This window comes from Chelon labrosus (genome assembly GCF_963514085.1).
Source record: "Chelon labrosus genome assembly, chromosome: 14".
NCBI classification, from domain to species: Eukaryota; Metazoa; Chordata; class Actinopteri; order Mugiliformes; family Mugilidae; genus Chelon; species Chelon labrosus.
Genome location: NC_140347.1, coordinates 2,760,229 through 2,780,185, shown reverse-complemented (window position 1 = coordinate 2,780,185; position 19,957 = coordinate 2,760,229). Strand labels below are relative to the sequence as shown.

At 39.3% G+C, this 19,957-nt stretch overlaps 1 protein-coding gene and 1 long non-coding RNA gene across 3 annotated transcripts in view; both read right to left on the bottom strand.

Annotated features, from left to right (window-relative positions):
* Positions 1 to 261: 261 nt before the first annotated feature.
* Positions 262 to 19,957, bottom strand: part of LOC311498923 (protein NLRC3-like) — a gene marked incomplete at its 5' end in the record, with an annotated part of 100,357 nt that continues 80,661 nt past the window's right edge. The window contains 2 exons of the mRNA XM_084559708.1: positions 262 to 2,493; positions 3,272 to 3,445. Coding sequence (XP_084415834.1) covers positions 2,478 to 2,493; positions 3,272 to 3,445 — 190 coding nt within the window. The 3' untranslated portion in view covers positions 262 to 2,477. The remainder of the gene's footprint in view (positions 2,494 to 3,271; positions 3,446 to 19,957) is intronic.
* Positions 9,848 to 18,397, bottom strand: LOC311498945. Of its 2 annotated transcripts, XR_014699434.1 has the most exons (6): positions 18,291 to 18,397; positions 17,066 to 17,195; positions 16,599 to 16,784; positions 10,978 to 11,092; positions 10,760 to 10,873; positions 9,848 to 10,651 (listed from the first exon to the last, which is right to left on the bottom strand). It is a non-coding gene; the product is annotated as an uncharacterized lncRNA (long non-coding RNA). The 2 variants fall into 2 exon arrangements; XR_014699435.1 differs by lacking the exon at positions 18,291 to 18,397 and having other exon boundaries at positions 17,066 to 17,498.

Below are 19,957 nucleotides of genomic sequence, written 5' to 3'. Positions count from 1 at the left end.
TCTTTATGATGCATTACTGCCATTCTAGTTAGGGTTAGGGTAAGGGTTACTCTGTCCTTCAAAGCTATCACTATTTTATAATAAATATAGTATTATCTGTGTTTATACATCTCTTTCCTGTGTATAAGGTTATACTAGAAGATACTTTAGTTACAACAAACAAGAAGCCCCTGTAACCTCCTCATTTCAAATGTTCATAGTCAGTTATCCTGAGAGATGCAGTTGTTTGATACAGACTTCAGGTTTATTTAATGAGTGACTTGTTTACATGGAAACAAACTGCAGAGCTTGTGGTCTATTACAACGCTTCACTCAGAAGGCAAAGCTCATCAGCAGGTAAGACAGGCAACAGTTTAGGGCCCCAGGCCAGTAGGGGGCCTCTGAGGCCTGAAAATCTTAAATCTTAAAATATAGCTGTGGCAATGAGCTCAGTTGTCAATGACAGTAAGAGACCTCCCTAAGGGGCCTCACCTAACACAACGGTGTTCATCCAATCCTGTTACCTGTTGACTTCACAACTCTTTAAAGTAGTTATAATTATATAATGGTTATAATATGAATTCAAAATGAAAAAAAGTTGTTGCTCTGGGCGTTTAAAAATAAAGGAAAACAAAGAGACTAAAGAAAGTGAGACAGTGGAAAGTAAAGCAGATGATGATTAATAAAAATATTAAATAGCTAACTGAATGCTGCTAGTCTAGCCTAAACTACAGTGGAGAGACATTAGAATAAAATAACTTCCTCTAGCATAAACATCATCATAGGACCATTTTGTGGGAATTTCATGTCATTCAAAAGATTATTTTTACTAACCCCCCATTTTTACTGCTCCCTTTAAGAGCTACTTGAGGTCGTCCTGACCCAAACATCTCAACATTCATCTTAACCCAGGTGTTAAGTTTCCAGAGCATCCAAACCTGAGACTTTCCCATGAAAAGCTCTTATCAGATTATCTCTAAGGTCAAAAGGCTATTTTACTTATCTTAAAACATTTCGTAGATTACATGCCCTGTTACCAGGAGGTCCACCTGTTCTCCTGAACAGACACAATAAACAAGTTACAAACACCTGAAATTGGGGAAAGCTAAATTCACTGACATATGTTTACTCCTCTTTTACCCATGACAGCCAGCTGAGAGGTAGAGCTATATTCTTTGTATCTGTGCATATGTATCAGTAAATTGTCCCTAACTGGGTTCCTATTGACCCAACAGTTTATTCTATCTCACATACAGTAGCTCCTGACCACCTCACCCACTTTGTTCAGCCCAGGACATAACAGCTGAAAGACTTCAATAAGATATTTGTCTGGAATTGATGAAGGATATTGTATTATGATATACTGTATATGAGCAAGTTATGCAGAATTACATTAAGTCATTATATATGGAACATTAAGTAGATTTAAGGCAAACATTATGTCATTTCTTTGTCAAAAGCAATTCACTTGTTGTCCCCCAGAATATCTTTCTCCCACATAATCCAATCATGAATCTTTTAAATCTTTGAACATTTCAGTGATATTGATCAGGAGGTGGATTCAGATTTGCTGTGGACTGTTTACAACTGAATGCAACAATTATTCTAAACAGGAAAAATTATTCAACAGTAATTGCTGCTCCATTCTTGCCTCTGTCAGTGCAGTGTTTCCTGATACAACCAACAAGCAGAATATTCACACCTCCTTCATGCTGAACAGCTGGTCAACTGTTCTTTCACTCATCTCAGTTTGATCTTCATGTGTCCAGGATTATCCAGATAGAAGTGATCGTCAAAGTGAGTCCAGTTTTTCCAGGAGTTCAGTGGTTAGGAGATCATTTCACTACTTCTAAGACCAAACATATTCTGACATCAAATCACAATCAGTGATTCAACTGTAAACCAAAGAGAAACATCATCCACCATCAACATTTAAAGCTCAGAGTTGAAGCTGCTGTCACTTCAAAGACTCTCCTTCATACAGAGAACACAGAGACCCTGAGGAACCATATGGCCAGCACACAAAGCCAAATCCAGGAAACAGAGGTTCAGTGAATGTGGTGTTGAAGGTGTAGAGGTGGATCAGTTTGTCAGATGAGACTCTGTAGAAGGACAGAGTTCCAGCAGGACAGTCCACATACACCGATACTCTGTGAGAGACAGAGGAGGAGATGTATGTTCTTTTGTTATTGTGACAGACAGAGTAACCACCAACTTCAGAGCATCTCAGTCTCCAGGACTGATCGTTCCCTCCAAACCAGCCGTCCTTCATGTTTCCTTTCCTTTTGATTCCTCTGTAACTCACTGATATATAAACATATCCTCTCCACTCAACCTCCCAGTAACAGCGACCAGTCAGAACATTTCTACACAACAGCTGATTCCTGAAGTCAAATCTGTCTGGATGATCAGGATATGGCTGCTTCTCTTTCACACACGTCAGCTTCCTGTTGTTGTCAAACAGTTTGATTCTTCTGTTGACTGAGTTTGTGTCCACTTCAAGTTGACAGAAATCTGATGGAGAGAAAAAGACACAACACAGCTGCAGTTTATCATCTGACACATCTGATGAATTTATTCTTTCTTTACTCACTGATCTGTTGTTCATTAATAGAAAGTTTAATGATGATACTTTTAGTCAGGATTCTCTTGTCAGCGATGTTTGAATGAATAAATACCACAACAATCAGCTTTGGATTTAAAGACAAACTGACACTTTGATGTTTTATCATCATTTTATCATCATTAGTCAAACTTACACTTCCTGACATCAGGTTTTAACCTCTGCTCTCCACCATGGTCCATCGTGGAGGAAGAAACACAGTCAGAATGATTTTCTATCCAACATGAGTCCTAACTGCTGTTCAACATGAAGCAGAGTTCATCAGTTTATCAGTGAGACACAGAAACAGACTGAATTGTCAAGTGTCAATTGTCTCTGACTGTTTCACTTTCTAAGAGGAAAAGACCAGAAGAGTAAGGAGAAGAAGAAGAAGGTAATGTGATGTATAAATACTCAGAGATCACAGTCTTCACTGATCTGGTCTGTTTTTATTGATGTCCTCCCACATGTGAAATTTAAATTGAATAGTCTCTATACAATTTAAAAATTGTCCCTTAAAATTAAAAATTTGACTATCACTAGACTGATCACAAATCAACCACCAGATTCAGCTAAAAATCTGTTTTGGGGAAATCATGTTGTTTTTTCAATGTCAGACCATGCTCCAGAAATAAAATAACCTCAGTAATTGAAACATACTCTATATGAGCTCCTGTAGTCTGTCCATACCTGAGAGTGTCCAGTCTCCAGAGTGGATCCTCCAGTCCAGCAGACAGCAGCTTCACTCCCTTGTCTCCTGGATGGTTGTAGCTCAGGTCCAGCTCTCTCAGATGGGAGGGGTTGGAGCTCAGAGCTGAGGCCAGAGAAGAACAGCCTTCCTCTGTGATCAGACAACCTGACAGACTGGAGACAGAAAAATATCAGAAACTCAAGAAGAAGAAGGAAAATCCTCCAGATATTACTTCTGCACCAACATGAACCTAAATCAGGATTTAACTGATCAACAACCAGCTGTATCCTGACCTGAGAGTTTCCAGTTTACAGTGAGGACTCTCCAGTCCAGCAGACAGCAGCTTCATTCCTGAATCTTGCAGGTTGTTGTTACTCATGTCCAGCTCTCTCAGATTGGAGGACTGGGAGCTGAGAACTGAGGACAGAGCTTCACAGCTTCTCTCTGAGAGGTTACAACTGCTCAGCCTGAAACATGAAACGTACACAGCAAGAAAGAGAGCCTAAACATTCAGAGTCATAAAGAAGTATCTTCAACAACAACAAAAAGTCCTGGAGTCAGTCTGGATAACATGAAGAGTCAGAAGAAACTGAGACAAACCGAATCCACAGAATAACAATGGAAACGTTCTCTAAGATGCCGAAACAATCAACCTGATAAATAACTTAATAACTGGGCTCAAGTGCTGTAAACACTGATCACACAAATACTGATTTGATTCAGATTATCGTTGTTTATTACATTTTCTATGAAGTTATTATTCTTGAAAACATCCTTTCTAGACTTTTTGTGTTGAAAACATGATCACAGTGTATAATGTTTTAATCTGTTGATCTGACAAAAGACAACATGAATTTATGATTAAAGGTCTCACCTAACTCCTCTTTAGATTTCAATTGCTTTGCTAATTTTATTACTGAAACAAGTTTAAGAAGCTTGGTCATCAACTCTTTATCACAGGCGATCTTGATAAAATACCATCTATGAGGCAGTGTAGAGAAGGAATTCTCTGATAGGCGAGGCACTCCTTAATTAAAATGTCTTTATTACAAAAATGACATGTCCTAACTGGACAACTTTAAAATGCCCACGCGTAGCGGCATAAATACCATCTATATCAGATATTCCCAAAGTGTGGTTCCTCTAGGGGCGCACGAGATGAAAAATAATGCCAGAGAAGAAGTTATCTTCTTCTATGCACCGTATGCGCAACAAGCTGAGCCACTTCAAAATCCTCAGATGGACCCTCTTTTTTTTATTTTTATTTTTTTCATCTTTTCCTGAGCCTATGGTCTTCGTTATTCATGTTGTGGGTCATGTGTAACTTTATAACAATTTAATTAAAATTACTGGTGTTCTAATTTTATTTCCATAACCACTGTGTTATGTGTGTTTTGGTCATTTGAGCACGATTAAACATGCTGCCTTTAATATGGCTTATTTTTTTAAGGTGTGGGGGATTGGGGTTTTGCGTCAGCCTGGTTGGGACATAGAAGGGGGTGTGTGGCCAAAAAAGCTTGGGAACCGCTGATTTATATGAAGACTGTAGTCAGACCTGTTCTAGATGAACAGGAGAATTTAAAGTTTAAACATATTTTTCAGGTTTGTTCAGTCTTTATTGTGTTCATGAGCAGGTCTGTGATCTGGACCACTGTTATCTGGATGATTTTGTTTCATTAATATAATTTCCACAAAGCTGAAAAGGGGTTTCAACCGGATTTAAGGCTTTAACTGGGATTTCTGATCAACAGAACCTGTCTCTCAGTTGTTTCTGTCAATCTTCAGGCAGCATATATGTTATCATATATGCTGCATATATAACGTATATATGCAGCATATATGCACAGATAAACTGCATATAGGTTTCATATATCCTCATATACCCACACGGAAAGAACCTATATGAGGATATATGCGCATATATGAAACCTATATGCAGTTTATCTGTGCATATATGCTGCAAATATATAGCATATATGCGTACATATGAAAACGGCCAATTTTATGTATGTCACATACATTCAAAACCTATATTAAAACCTACAAGTTTATATAGGTTCTTTCCATGTGGGAATATCTGGAACAACCATCCCCCTCACTTCTTCCTGATTCAGAGCTACAATAAATTCATACTAGATCTTTGGAATACCATTAATGAAGTGGTAACCTAAACACCTAAACACCATAATTGTTTATGTTGTCATCCAAACAACCAACATTTAAAAGAAAATGAATGAATGGGTAGCTTAAAACCAACCTGAGAGTTTCCAATTTACAGTGAGGACTCTCCAGTCCAGCAGACAGCAGCTTCACTCCTGAATCTTGCAGGTTGTTGTTACTCAGGTCCAGCTCTCTCAGACTGGAGGACTGGGAGTTGAGAACTGAGGACAGAGCTTCACAGCTTCTCTCTGAGAGGTTACAACTGCTCAGTCTGAAGAACAATCAACATAAAATGTTTTATTTGTCATTTACGAAATGAATCATGTTTCAAATAGTTCCTAAATCCACCTACAGAGCTTTGTTGGAGTCTTTGACCACTGCCAGCAGCCTCAGAAGAGCCTCCTCTGAAGCAGAGTATTTCTTCAGGTCAAACACATCCAGATCTTCTTCTGATGACAGTAAGATGAAGACCAGAGCTGACCACTGAGAAGGAGACAGTTTATACATGGAGAGTCTTCCTGATCTCAGGGACTGTTGGATCTCCTCCACTAGAGAACCATCATTCAGTTCATTCAGACAGTGGAACAGATTGATGCTTCTCTCTGCAGACAGGTTCTTTCTGATCTTCTTCTTGATGTACTGGACTGTTTCCTGATTGGTCTGTGAGCTACTTCCTGTCTGTGTCAGCAGGCCTCGTAGGAGAGTCTGATTGATCTGCAGTGAAAGACCCAGGAGGAAGCGGAGGAACAAGTCCAGGTGTCCATTTGGACTCTGTAAGGCCTTGTCCACAGCACTCTGATGGAGACGTATGAGTTTAGGTTTGTCTCTAAAGACTTTAGACAACAGAGATGTAGTTTGTTGTTCTTCCATCAGGTTGACATCAGAGTTGGAGAAGGTCAGATGGACATGAAGAGCAGCCAGAAACTCCTGAACGCTCAGATGGACGAAGCAGAACACCTTGTCCTGGTACAGTCCTCTCTCCTCTTTAAAGATCTGTGTGAACACTCCTGAGTACACTGAGGCTGCTCTGATATCGATGCCACACTCTGTCAGGTCTGATTCATAGAAGATCAGGTTTCCTTTCTGCAGCTGATCAAAAGCCACTTTCCCCAGAGACTTAATCATCTTCCTCCTCTCTGGACTCCAGTGTGGATCTGTCTCAGCTCCTCCATCATACTTGACCATCTTTACTTTGGCCTGAACCACCAGGAAGTGGATGTACATCTCAGTCAGGGTCTTGAGCAGCTCTCCCCTCTCTCTGGTTTCCAACACATCCTCCACAACTGTAGCAGTGATCCAGCAGAAGACTGGGATGTGACACATGATGTGGAGGCTTCGTGATGTCTTGATGTGGGAGATGATCCTGCTGGCCTGCTCCTCATCTCTGAATCGCTTCCTGAAATACTCGTCCTTCTGGGGGTCAGTGAACCCTCTGACCTCTGTCACCATGTCAACACAGTCAGGAGGGATCTGATTGGCTGCTGCAGGTCGTGTGGTTATCCAGAGGCAAGCAGAGGGAAGCAGTTTCCCCCTGATGAGGTTTGTCAGCAGCACATCCACTGAGGTGGACTCCGTAACATCAGTCAGGATCTCAGTGTTGTGGAAGTCCAGAGGAAATCGACACTCATCCAGACCGTCAAAGATGAACACAACCTGGAACTCTTCAAAGCTGCAGATTCCTGCTTCTTTGGCTTCAGTAAAGAAGTGATGAACAAGTTCCACCAAGCTGAACTTTCTCTCTTTCACCACATTCAGCTCTCTGAAAGTCAATGGAAATATGAAGAGGATGTCCTGGTTGGCTTTGTCTTCAGCCCAGTCCAGAGTGAACTTCTGTGTTAAGACTGTTTTCCCAATGCCACCCACTCCCTTTGTCATCACTCTTCTGATTGGTCCATGTCTTCCAGGTGAGGCTTTAAAGAGGTCTTCTTGTCTGATGCTTGTTTCTGGTCTGTCTGGTTTCCTGGATGCTGTTTCAATCTGTCTGACCTCATGTTCATCATTGACCTCTGCAGTCCCTCCCTCTGTGATGTAGAGCTCTGTGTAGATCTCATTCAGAAGGGTTGAGTTTCCTGCTTTAGCAATCCCCTCAAACACACACTGGAACTTCTCCTTCAGAGTAGATTTAACTTTACGTCCACACTCTGGAGCAAAAGTTCCTGAATGAACAAGAAATGTAATGAATCAGTGAACTCATTCATTTTAATAACATTCACATGTGACTGTTTTCAGTCCAGAAGAATTCATAGATGTGATTCAGATGTTTTCATCATATTAACATCAGAGTCTAGAAATATAAACTTCTCCCATGTTTCCTCCATTTCCTCTTTCCATCAAGTTAAAGCTGTTAAATCCTCTTACTGCTCTGCAGACAGTCAGCCAGCTCCTCCTGCTTCATTCTCCTCAGGAAGTTCACTGTGATCTTCACAAATAAATCTCTGTTGCTCCTCCTCTGCTCTTCATCCTCACCCTCCAACACCTGCTCATCCTCCTTCTGACTCTCTAAGCATTCTGGGTAATCTGGACTCAGAACCTTCTGGATCTTCTTCAGCTCGTTCTTCATAAAACTGATGATGTTCTCCTCCAGCAGCTGGAACAGAATAATAATCAAGTTAAATGATCAGAACACAATCATGTTGATCTGAAAGGCTGCTTGTTGACAGCATGAAGACTTCTCCAACCAGAATGCTAGTTTGTGGTTGTTGAGGTTAGCAGTAGTAGCTGTGATTGAACATTTACTCACCATGAATGTGGAGTCCAGGTCTTTGTGATGATGATCACTGGAAACCACCGAGATCTGCTGCTGAAGTCTGTGAAGAATATTTCAGATAAAACTCTAGATTAAACACGACAGTCTAATCCAATGTTTCCTCAACTTTTTTCTGTCAAGACCCCTTTGATGATATAGGAACACTGTAAAATCAATTTCCAAAAAGTCTGGACTTTAGATTGCATTCAAGTGCTCATAAACATATTAATTGAAATACACTACCAGACAAAAGTTTGAACACATCCTCTCATTTAATGGTATTTCTTTGTTTTCATGATTATTTACATTGTAGATTTTCACTGAAGGCATCAAAACTATGAATGAACACATATAGAATTGTGTAGTAAACAAAAAAAGTGTGAAATAACTGATTGATTCATGTCTTAGTTTCTTCAAAATAGCCACCCTTTGCTTTGATTACTGCTTTGCACACTCTTGGCATTCTCTCAATGAGCTTCATGAGGTAGTCACCTGAAATGGTTTTCCAACATTCTTGAAGGAGTTCCCAGAGATTCTGAGCACTTGTTTGCCCTTTTGCCTTCACTCTGCGGTACATCTCATCCCAAACCATCTGGATTGGGTTTAGGTCAGGTGACTGTGAAGGCCAGGTTATCTGGCGCAGCACTCCATCACTCTCCTTCTTGCTCAAATAGCCCTTACACAGCCTGGAGGTGTGTTTGGGGTCATTGTCCTGTTGAAACATAAATGATGGTCCAACTAAACACAAACCGAATGGGATAGCATGTTGCTGCAGGATGCTGTGGTAGCCATGCTGGTTCAGTGTGCCTTTAAATTTGAATCAATCCCCAACAGTGTCACCAACATAGCACCCCCACATCATCACACCTCCTCCTCCATGTTTCACGGTTGGAACCATGCACGTAGAGACCGTCCGTTCACCTTTTCTGTGTTGCACAAAGACAATCAAAATCTCAAATCTGGACTCATTAGACCAACACACAGATTTCCACTGGTCTAATGTCCATTCCTTGTGTTTCTTAGCCCAAACCAAATCTCTTCTGCTTGTTGCTTTTCCTTAGTCGTGGTTTTCTAGCTGCTTTTTGACCATAAAGGCCTGATTGGTGCAGTCTCCTCTGAACAGTTGATGTAGAGATGTGTCTGCTACTCTGTGTGGCATTGATCTGGGCTCTAATCTGAGGAGCTGTTAACTTGTTAACGTGATTTCTGAGGCTGGTGACTCGGATGAACTTATCCTCAGCAGCAGAGGTGACTCTTGGTCTTCCTTTCCTGGGGCGGTCCTCATGTGAGCCAGTTTCGTCAGAGCGCTTGATGGTTTTTGCAGCTGCACTTGGGGACACATTCAAAGTTTTTGCAACTTAACAGACTGACTGACCTTCAGTTCTTAAAGTAATGATGGACTGTCGTTTCTCTGTACTTAGCTGATTGGTTCTTGCCATAATATGAATTCTAACAGTTCTCAAAAGGGCTGTCAGCTGTGTACCAACCTGACTTCTGAACATCACAACTGATGGTCCCAACCCCATTAAGAAGACAAGAAATTCCACAAATGAACCCTGGCAAGGCACACCTGTGAAGTGAAAACCATTTCAGGTGACTACATCATTATGCTCACTGAGAGAAGTCCAAGAGTTTGCAGCGCTGTCAACAAAGGAAAGGGTGGCTACTTTGAGGACTCTAAAATATGAATCATATTTGGAGTTATTTCACACTTTTTTGTTTACTACTTAATTCCATATATGTTCATTCATAGTTTTGATGCCTTCAGTGAGAATCTACAACGTAAATAGTCATGAAAATGAAGGGAAACCATTAAATGATAGGGTGTGTCCAAACTTTTGACTGGTAGTGTACATTCTTCAAATGTTAAAACTGAAGTTTGATAGAGTGCATTCATTTACATTTCCTCATTTAACAGGAGTTTTTCCCAACTGAATTAGTGAGATTGAAAACTGAAAGAAAATCCAACACATAGAATAATGAATGATCACAGACAGAATCTGAAAGTTATTCAGTGTTGCGGAGAGAAAAACAGTGAATACCAATAAAGTAGATGGATTTGGCCTCGGTGACTCTTACTTTACCCTGGGGTCTCTCTTGTTAACCGACCATAGCATTTGTAAAGCACTAACGTTCTACGTGATTATTATTATTATTATTTTTTTCCCTCAGGAGCAACCATGCCATATGGTGCCATATCCTTATATGTTATGTGCAACTGTGTTTGTTATAATTTTATTTTAGTGGAACTTTAAGTGCCTCAGTGGAACTTCCCCCGTAGTTCCACTGAGGCATTTGGGCACCACTGGTCTCATGAACAGAACTGAATAATAATTAATACATCTGTGTTAATTCCACCCCTGAATAAGCTGATTTCTGTCCATGTTTAAAGTCAATAGGTCGCCCCTTAGACTGGTCACTCTTCATGGACACAAATGTGATTCCAGAAGGATCTGGTCTTTGCTGATGGATCCTGTAAAAACACATTCAACACAGTTTCTGATTAAAATATATGGAATGTTCAGTGTGTAAATGCAAAGTCCTTTGTTTGTCAGAGAAATGTTTTTTGATCTTTTCATACCTTGAATCAGCAGATTTCTGTCCATGTTTAAAGTCAATAGGTCGACCCTTAGACTGGTCACTCTTCATGGACACAGATGTGATTCCAGAGGGATCTGGTCTTTGCTGATGGATCCTGTTAAAATATAATGCAGATTAATACACATTCTAAGTTATTTTGTAATTGGAATCTTCAAATCTTAAATACAAAGTCCTATCTTTGTCAGATTCTTTTCTTACCCTGGATCAGCTGACTTCTGTCCATGTTTGAAGTAAACAGGTTGACTCTTAGACTGGTCTCTCTCCATGGACACAGCTGGATACAGGAGAGTCTTATTTCTGCTGTTAGATATTCCTACAAACACAAGACATAACATTTTAACAGTGACATGTTCCTTCTAATCAGTTCTCAGTTTGAGTAATTTCTTTCTATAATGACCTCTAACTGTTATGATCTCAATATGTTTCATCCAAAGGTTTTGTAAAACATCTCAGACCTGTTACAATCAAAATATTTAGTTTTTCACAAACAAATTAAAAATTCAACATTTATAAAATTATATACTGCTTACAATCAGGACATTTTACAAATCTGGTTGCTATTTTATTGTTTTGGACTGGAAAATTAAAAATTAAAAAAAATAAATAAAAGCATCAGTGCCACCAGATACTTATGTATATATGTTGTAATGTCAACTTTCAGCTTTGTTATATAGTGAAGACCAAGTGTTTTGTTGATTTAATGATGGAGACAAACAAGAAAAGAAACATCTAAATGTGTCTTTAAATTTATACTGACCAGCTCTCAGACTCTCTAAACTCAGTGTTGGTATGATGGATGTGTAGACAGTTGGTAAAATGCAGCTATGTTTTCTCTAAGCTGTCACACTAGTTCTGACACTCCCTGCATAGTTTCTAGGTTACAGGTTATCATCACTTCATCTTTTATCCACCAGTAAAACACATGAGTGACTGTTCTTTAACTCAGAGGTTCTTAATGATCTGTACACCTGCAAACGTCAAGTAGATATTAAAAAACAGTCAGTCATGAAGAAACATCTTTCACTGTTCAGTAAAAAAGTGAGATGAACTGAATAGAATCGGAGTGTTTATAAATGTTTCTTTATCTTTAGATCATTTTATGTGTTTTCTTGCTTTGATTCAAATTCAAAGACTTTTGTTGTCAGTTCTCTATATATTCAGGACATATAGAAGAACTGAAAAGCTGTCATATCTATACTGCTTATTTTAAGGTGAGAGAGAAACAGCTTTTTATATATATATATATATATATATATATATGTTTGATGACCGAGGGGACAGAGCAGCAACTATCACTCCATCACACACCGTCACATCCTCATAACTTCAGTCTATAAACACATCAGAGGTTAAAACCAGTCTAACTTGTCTAACAGTACAATCACATGACGCATTTAAATTGTCACAGAACAATGAATGTTAAAACAAGTAGGTCAGACTGACAGTATTCAAACAAAGAGTCATACTGTGGACGATGTCATGTAGATGCATTTCACATCACCATCTGAGAGCTGATCAATAATCTCTCATATGTTAATGTTAACCTGGAAATGATCAGTTTTTATTACAGTTTTTACCCATTGCTTGAACACTATAGACACATGCTTAAACCAGTGTAACATAACTTAAAGCTGTTGTTACTATACCTTAAACAAAAGCGCTGCTTCGCACTTTAGTTGAAATTCTGCAACACACTTGCTCCTGCGCACTGCACACTATTTCATACATAAGACACTTAGTTCAAAAATGAAATCTCAGGGCACCATTTGGAAAACACATCTATTCAAAATACAACACACATTGGTTAATTGAAAGCACTTAGACACACACCAGAAAATACTTACTTAGAAAACTGAACACCAATCAGCCAGCTACAAAAAGACCTCAGTTACAGTTTTTCTCGATTGCTAAGACACATTTCTCAAAAGCAGCTCTTCTTTTCTCTAGACTGTGAAAAACAAAACCCAATTTTCAAGCTACATTCACAAAACCTCAGACTCTTCTTGCAAAACCAAACTTTCACCTCAAAACAGTTTACAGTTTTTTACAATCACTTTGCTACTATTTTCAGAACCTTGATGTCATTTTTCACAACTCTAGACATAAAACTCACAACCAATGATCAAAATGCACATTTTTCAAAACTCTAACCCTTTTCTCAATTGCTTGGATACAATACACATAAAACTTAGATCATTTGTTCATTCAAAAAAAATCACCTGTTCAATATTATACAACTTAACATCAAAATACTACTATTTCAAAAGGCAATTCACACATTACATTTCAAATGAGTGTCTATTCATTTCCTTACAATGATCTAACTATCAATTGATACAACTGCTCAAAATGATAAGTAACTGTTGCATTACTCTTACTGTAACATCAAAGTACTACTATTTCAAAAGCCAATTCACACATTACATTTCAAATGAGTGTCTATTCATTTCTTTACAATGATCTAACTATCAATTGATACAAAATGATAAGTAACTGTTGCATTACTCTAAATGCATAGTTGTATGGAAACAGACAAACAATCTTCCATGTCCAATCATGAAAGCTTCAAGATACTTTACGTAACGAGATTCATTGTCACCAATTAGCGTGGAGCATGAACCAATTACACTACAATATCCATGGATGACACCTGCAATGACATCACAGCAGACCACTGTCAGGCCTGGATTCACCATGCCCGAAGGTTTTTTCCAAGATGTTTGGCTAATGAAAACACCCATTGTGATGAAGATGAGAACCTGTGGCCAAATCCACAACACAGAGTTGATGACAATGTAGAAGTACAGTAATCACTCCTGTTTTGTTTCTTACATGTACAGTACAAGCAAGCAAGTTGAGGAACACTGCATTTGATGTTTTACAGTACTGTCTTTTATTTTCTACTGTATTTCATAGCTAATTACAGTATTTTTGCTTTGATTCAAATACTGTAAACCTATGTTGTGATTGTACTGTCTTGAATTTCCCCTTGGGGCTCAATAAAGTATCTATCTATCTATCTATCTATCTATCTATCTATCTATCTATCTATCTATCTCTATCTAGTGTTTTGCATCAATATACTGTATTACAAACTTTGTTCAATGCTTCCACTGTGTCTGTAGTATTCTCTCTACTACTGCAGTACTTTTACAGAGATGTATTTACTGTACTGTACATGTAGTACCATAATGAAACCTGTATCACCTATTTTGTTCTACAATATTTAATGATTGTACGAACAATGACACAGTGAAACTATCGGTTGCTTGTGTGTGGGTGATCTATAGTTCTGTTTCAATGGTATTTCACAGTAACTTTGTTTTTTGAACCAATGATTGTGCAAGTGCAAGATCTATTTAAAGATGTGAATGCACAATGCAATGTTTTGAACATTAGACAGCCTGTGTTACAAGTGATAACCGTTTTGAGTTTTGTGTCTAGAGTTGTGAAAAATGACATCAAGGTTCTGAAAATAATAGCAAAGTGACTGTAAAAAACTGTAATCTGTGCTCAAAACTGAACTATGTTGTCAAATCATGCCCCGAGTCAATCAAAATTAAAAAACACTACTGAGCAGTCACTAAACACTACATAGAAAAATAGAAAACACAATGCTCAGGACATGAAGCTGTAGAAATAAATGTTTATTGTTCACTGTAGGCTAAATGCATGTTGCAAAACCAAAAACTTGTGGATTAGCACTTGTACATAGTAAAAAACAAAAAAAGTACAATAAACAGGAATTTTGTGCATTTACATGTAGCACTTGTTCAGTACAAAAACAAGCACTTTTATACAGTAAGCCTACATAAAAATAAAGTACAAAAATATACAAATGAGATTTCTATCCATTGTAGTGCCTCACAAACCAGTGCTCTCTGAACTGGCTTATATTTGTTCCCTCACATCATTAGCCACAAATGTGATCAATTTTGAGTTGGTGTGTTCAACCGGTGACACCAGTGTTTTAATTGTGTTTGACTTTTGCCACCTGTGCTCACCATTTTGCAACATAGGTGCATCACAATGAAAATGTGTTGGCAAGTTGTGTCTAAACAGGTGAAAAATGCTTGTGGTTTTGCCAAAGGAGTGACTGATTCAATCAGTGGGTTCAGGCAACTGAGCATTTGGTTCAGACAATAGGGTTTAGTGTTTTAGCAATTGAGAAAAACTGTAAGCCATTTTGAGAACTTTGCAAGCATGGAGGCAGGGAGAGGCAGAGGAAGAGGAAGACAGAGAGAGAGAGGAGAGGACGTGGTCGAAAAGTCCATGCAAGAACCATTATTTCGGATGACATAAGAGCAACTTTGATGGACCATGTCATAAACCATGGCCTGACTATGAGGAAAGCTGGGCAGAGAGTCCACCCTAATCCAAGCCGTTTCACAGTTTCATCCATAAGAAGGTATGTCTTCAACTCTCTACTCTACCCAGACTGTATCTAGAGTATTTACAGTACTGTACCATATCACGTTACCGTATCACATGTACTGTACTGCAGGGTGGCTAATGCTTCTTTTCGAACAAAAGTGGTAGTTTTGTGAAACATACCATGATAATGTGTTGAGATGTTACAGTACTGTGTATGGTAAATACAGTACAGTATATTCAGTACTGTAAAAAAAAAAAGAGCAAATAATAACAATTTGTGGTTGCATTTTTCTACAGAATGGCTAGAAGACCTACTGGGGGTGGACGCCAACAGACGGCAGGATCCATAAGCCCACTTGTGTTTACAGTAGTGTATTGTTTGTTTTATGTTTTTCTTTAACTGAATTTAATGTACTGCAAAATACACTACTATAATGTAATGATTTTGAGTATTTCACTTTTTGGTTGCTGTGAAAGCTTTCCTTCTGTGGAACTGAATAAAAACAGTGAAAACAAAAGACTGCAGTGTTTCATATAAAGCAGACTAGTGTGTTGCTGCTGATCTGACAGTGTATTCATATGATGCAAGTGGGTATCATTTGGTCATCAGAGTGACATTTTGACAAAGGATTGTTAGGTTTTGATAGAGTTTCTATTTGACATAGATGTGAATGGTTTATTTCCCAATGCTGTGTCTTATTCGCTTGTGTGCAAAACATGTTCAAGCAACAGGCAAAAACTGTAATGGGTTTTTGAATATTAAAGCATGTACGGCTTTTTTTGTAGACCCTCAAAATAAAGTTAGAAACATTTAAATAAACATATTATGGCCTCTTTAAATTTACTTTAAACTCCTTTAGCGCAGAATTGTTTCTGATGAGCAGGTGTTGACATGAAGATGACGTGAATCTATCGTTCTGGCCCATAGACTAGAAAAATAGACGACATGTCTCCACTTCCTCCCATTGGTCAAACTGACTCTAGTACCCCAGGGATATGGGCAGAACCATTTTGTGAATATCTTGTATTTTAGTAGTTTTGTGAGATCAGTACTGTCTGAGACTGGAGCCACGTTATCTAGACCCCGCCCACTCTTCCTCTAAACTCACTGTTTATTGGTTAATACTAAGCTCTGTTCTACATGCACCACTTACTAAGAAATGTGGTCATTAGAAAAGAAAAAGCCTTTTGAAACAAGTGTGTTTATAAAAACATAGATTACATGTAACATGTACAATATTCTTTCCAGCAACTAAAATTTTAAAAGAAAACGATGATTATCTAGTCTTTTATGTTTATTCTATATAGCCAACCTAACAGTTAATAGTTAATACTGTGAAGACCTGAGTCAGTATTATATTATGTATTTTCACTATTTATCATTATAGACGGGCGATTATAGTGGCGAGGTGGTTAGCACTGATGCCTCACAGCAAGAAGGTCACCGGTTCGAATCCATGGGCCGGCGTCTGCGTGGGTTCTCTCCGGGTACTCCGGCTTCCTCCCACCATGGTTGTCTGTCTCTGTGTTAGCCCTGCGATGGACTGCCGACCTGTCCAGGGTGTACCTCTGCCTCTCGCCCGATTACAGCTGGGATAGGTTCCAGCAGACCCCCGTGACCCTTAACAGGACTAAACGGGTATAGAAGATGAATGAATCATTATAGACATAAAAGCCTTATTGATAATAATGAACTAATGATTAAGTCTACAGGAGGAAACAGCAGACCTCTCAACACTGGTAAACTATGAACAATGGTGAAGAAAGGATGATAGGGCATCACATCACTGAACTTTAGCATAGCTTATAGCTATGAGTACGAGGTAGATCTATTTAAAGACCTGATCATCTAAAAGAAACATAATCAACCTGTTAATGAGACATTTCCAGATTTCTCTGGTAGGATTCTCACCTGTTGAACTCACTTCAGGTCGACTTTCAGACACTTTCCACCTTCATGTGTTGAGAAGAAGCTGCTCATTCTCTCTCATCAGTCCTGGATTTGATCTGAGGACGTCGTCACTTCCTCATAACTTCAGAGTCTGTAAACACATCAGAGTGACGTTAAAACCAGTTTAACCAGTGGGAGGTTCCCTGCAGTCAGAGGGAACTGTTTCCTTGTTCCTCTCTCTTACCTGACTGACATGATCCATATGAGATGATGTAGTTCTACATCTGTCCACTAGATGGTAATAACTATATAAACGTTAACTAAACTAGAACCATATTCACAAAACATCCTGAGGTTCAAAGTAGTTCCTAACAGTCAGTAAAAGCTGTTCACAGTCAGTCACATCCTGCAGAAGAACTTTTAAAATCTATTAATTTTGTTCATAAAGTTTCAGTTGAATCACTGACAAGTCAAAAGAATCAGTACCAACACATCTCTCCACAACTGAAATCACTCTAACCTCCACTTTCTGTCAGAATTATTAATAAAATCAAAATGCTCACATGTATTTATTTAGAAATGAATACTATGAGGACGTGACGCCTCCCTTACTCCCTCCAGATTGTTCAGATTCTGCTTAAGTGACATGACAAACTGCTGCTGGTTCATGTCTGAGGAAGTTCACCTGGTTCATGTTTAATGTGGAAAAACTGAAGAATTCTGCTTCAATGATATATAAAAGTTGTTCTCTAAACAGTTTGGAAGACTGGATCTATACATCATCACCACCAACCCCGTCACACCTGCTGAGAAACCAACCATTTATTAATAGTTTTTCTTTTTCTTTTAGATATTCACATAAATTAAAGTATTTAAATAAACAGATGAATTAATCATTTCACCAGAATTCACTTCTTGGTTCCATAATGCCAGCCTTATCAACACATCTGTTAATCTGAATTGACCTGCCAGTTTTTAGTATTCATTTTATTTATTGAGCTGTGTCAACTTTTAAAAACAGAACTTAAAGCAGATCTACTGATATCTGTCCTCTAGATGAGTCGGTTGGGTTTAAATGAACAGAAACTAATAGTCAGGAGAGCAGCGTTAGAGAGGAAACCAGTCTGATCTCATTTGATTAAAGTCATTTACAAACAACACATGTTGGAAGTTTGTCCGCATCGTTTTTAAATGACATTAAATGTTTAAAGCAGGTTAACTTGATCAACTTGAAATGGTTTCTAACCTGAGGCCACGTTTCCTCCGTGTTTCGGTTAAAGATGAAGAAAGATGATGATGATTCAGTTAATCATTTACAGATGTTGGACTCTCACCTGCTGAACTCACCTTGTGTGTGGAGGAAAGAAGCTGCTTCCCTTCCGTTCACAGGTAATTTTAATGGGCAGGGCCTTAAACTCACCTGGACTCAGTACTAAAATAATAACATTTTACTTTACATTTTTATTTTAAACGAAAAAGGTTCACGTTTTCTTTTTTCTTTGTGTCAATTTGCCCCAAAATTATAATCAATCACAAAATTTCAATAACAGAATAAATGTAAGCAGCTGTGAAAGTGAAAAGCTGCTCTGAGTTGGAGAGACTTCTTAAAGTGTCAACAGTCTGTCCTTCATGTGCTGACATGTTCTGAAATCCTCAGAACAGGAAATAAAACTCTTTGTTTTTCTCTGTCTTCATGCTGTGATGCAGGTTTTCCAGCAGGTGGCGCTGTTGTAGAGGAATCAGATCATTCAGCAGAGAGCTTCAGAAATCCCTCCATCAACATTTAGTCATTCTGTTTTAAAGGTTGAACTGGCTTTATTAAATTGAAGGATTCAGGATTCAATCATCACCCACTGACTGCAACTTTCTGACTGATGGCTGTCAGAGGGTTAGAGTGGACCCCCATGTCTCCTCAGCCATCAGCCTCAGCGCCAGCTCCTCTCAGGGCTGTGTGCTGAGCCCCCTTCTCTACACCCTCCACACACATGACTGCACCTCCACTCACCCCAGCAACACCTTCATAAAGTTTACTGATGACACCACCGTGGTGGGGCTCATCACAGGTGGAGATGAGTCTACATACCGGGATGAAGTGGAGCGACTGACAGTGTGGTGCACAGAGAACAACCTCATCCTGAACACCATCAAGACGATGGAGACAGTCCCAGACTTCAGGACATTCAGCCACTGTTCATTGGAGGGGATCGTGTAGAGAAGGTCTCCAGCTTCGGGTTCCTGGATGTGGACATCGAGGATGACCTGACCTGGAGCACCAACACCAGAGCCATCGTCAAAAAGCCACAGCAGAGACTATATTACCCGAGGACTCTAAAGAACAATCACCTCTCCTAGAGACTGCTGGTGTCCTTTTATCGGTGCTCCATAGCGAGCGGCTGGTCATGCAGAACATCAAATCCATCCTCCCTCCCTCCCATGACCCATACCAGTTCGCGTACAGGCCAAACAGGTCCACGGAGGATGCTATCTCCACCGCTCTCCACCCATCACTCACCCACCTGGACTCAAAGAACTCACATGTAAGAATGCTGTTCTTAGACTTTAGTTCAGCATTTAACACAATCATTCCCCAGCAACTCATACCAAAACTAAGCCACCTCGGATTAAAAACCTCCATCTGCAACTGGGTGCTGGACTTTCTCACAGGGAGGCCACAAACCGTGCGGGTTGGCAGCAACACCTCTAAGACCAACACTCTGAGCACAGGAGCTCCACAAGGGTGTGTACTCAGCCCGCTGCTCTTCACCCTGCTAACCCACGACTGTGTTCCAACCTACAGCACCAACCACATCATCAAGTTTGCGGATGACACAACTGTTGTGGGCCTCATCACCAACAACAATGAAGCCAACTACAGAAGAGAGGTGAGCCTATTGGTGCAGTGGTGTAAAGACA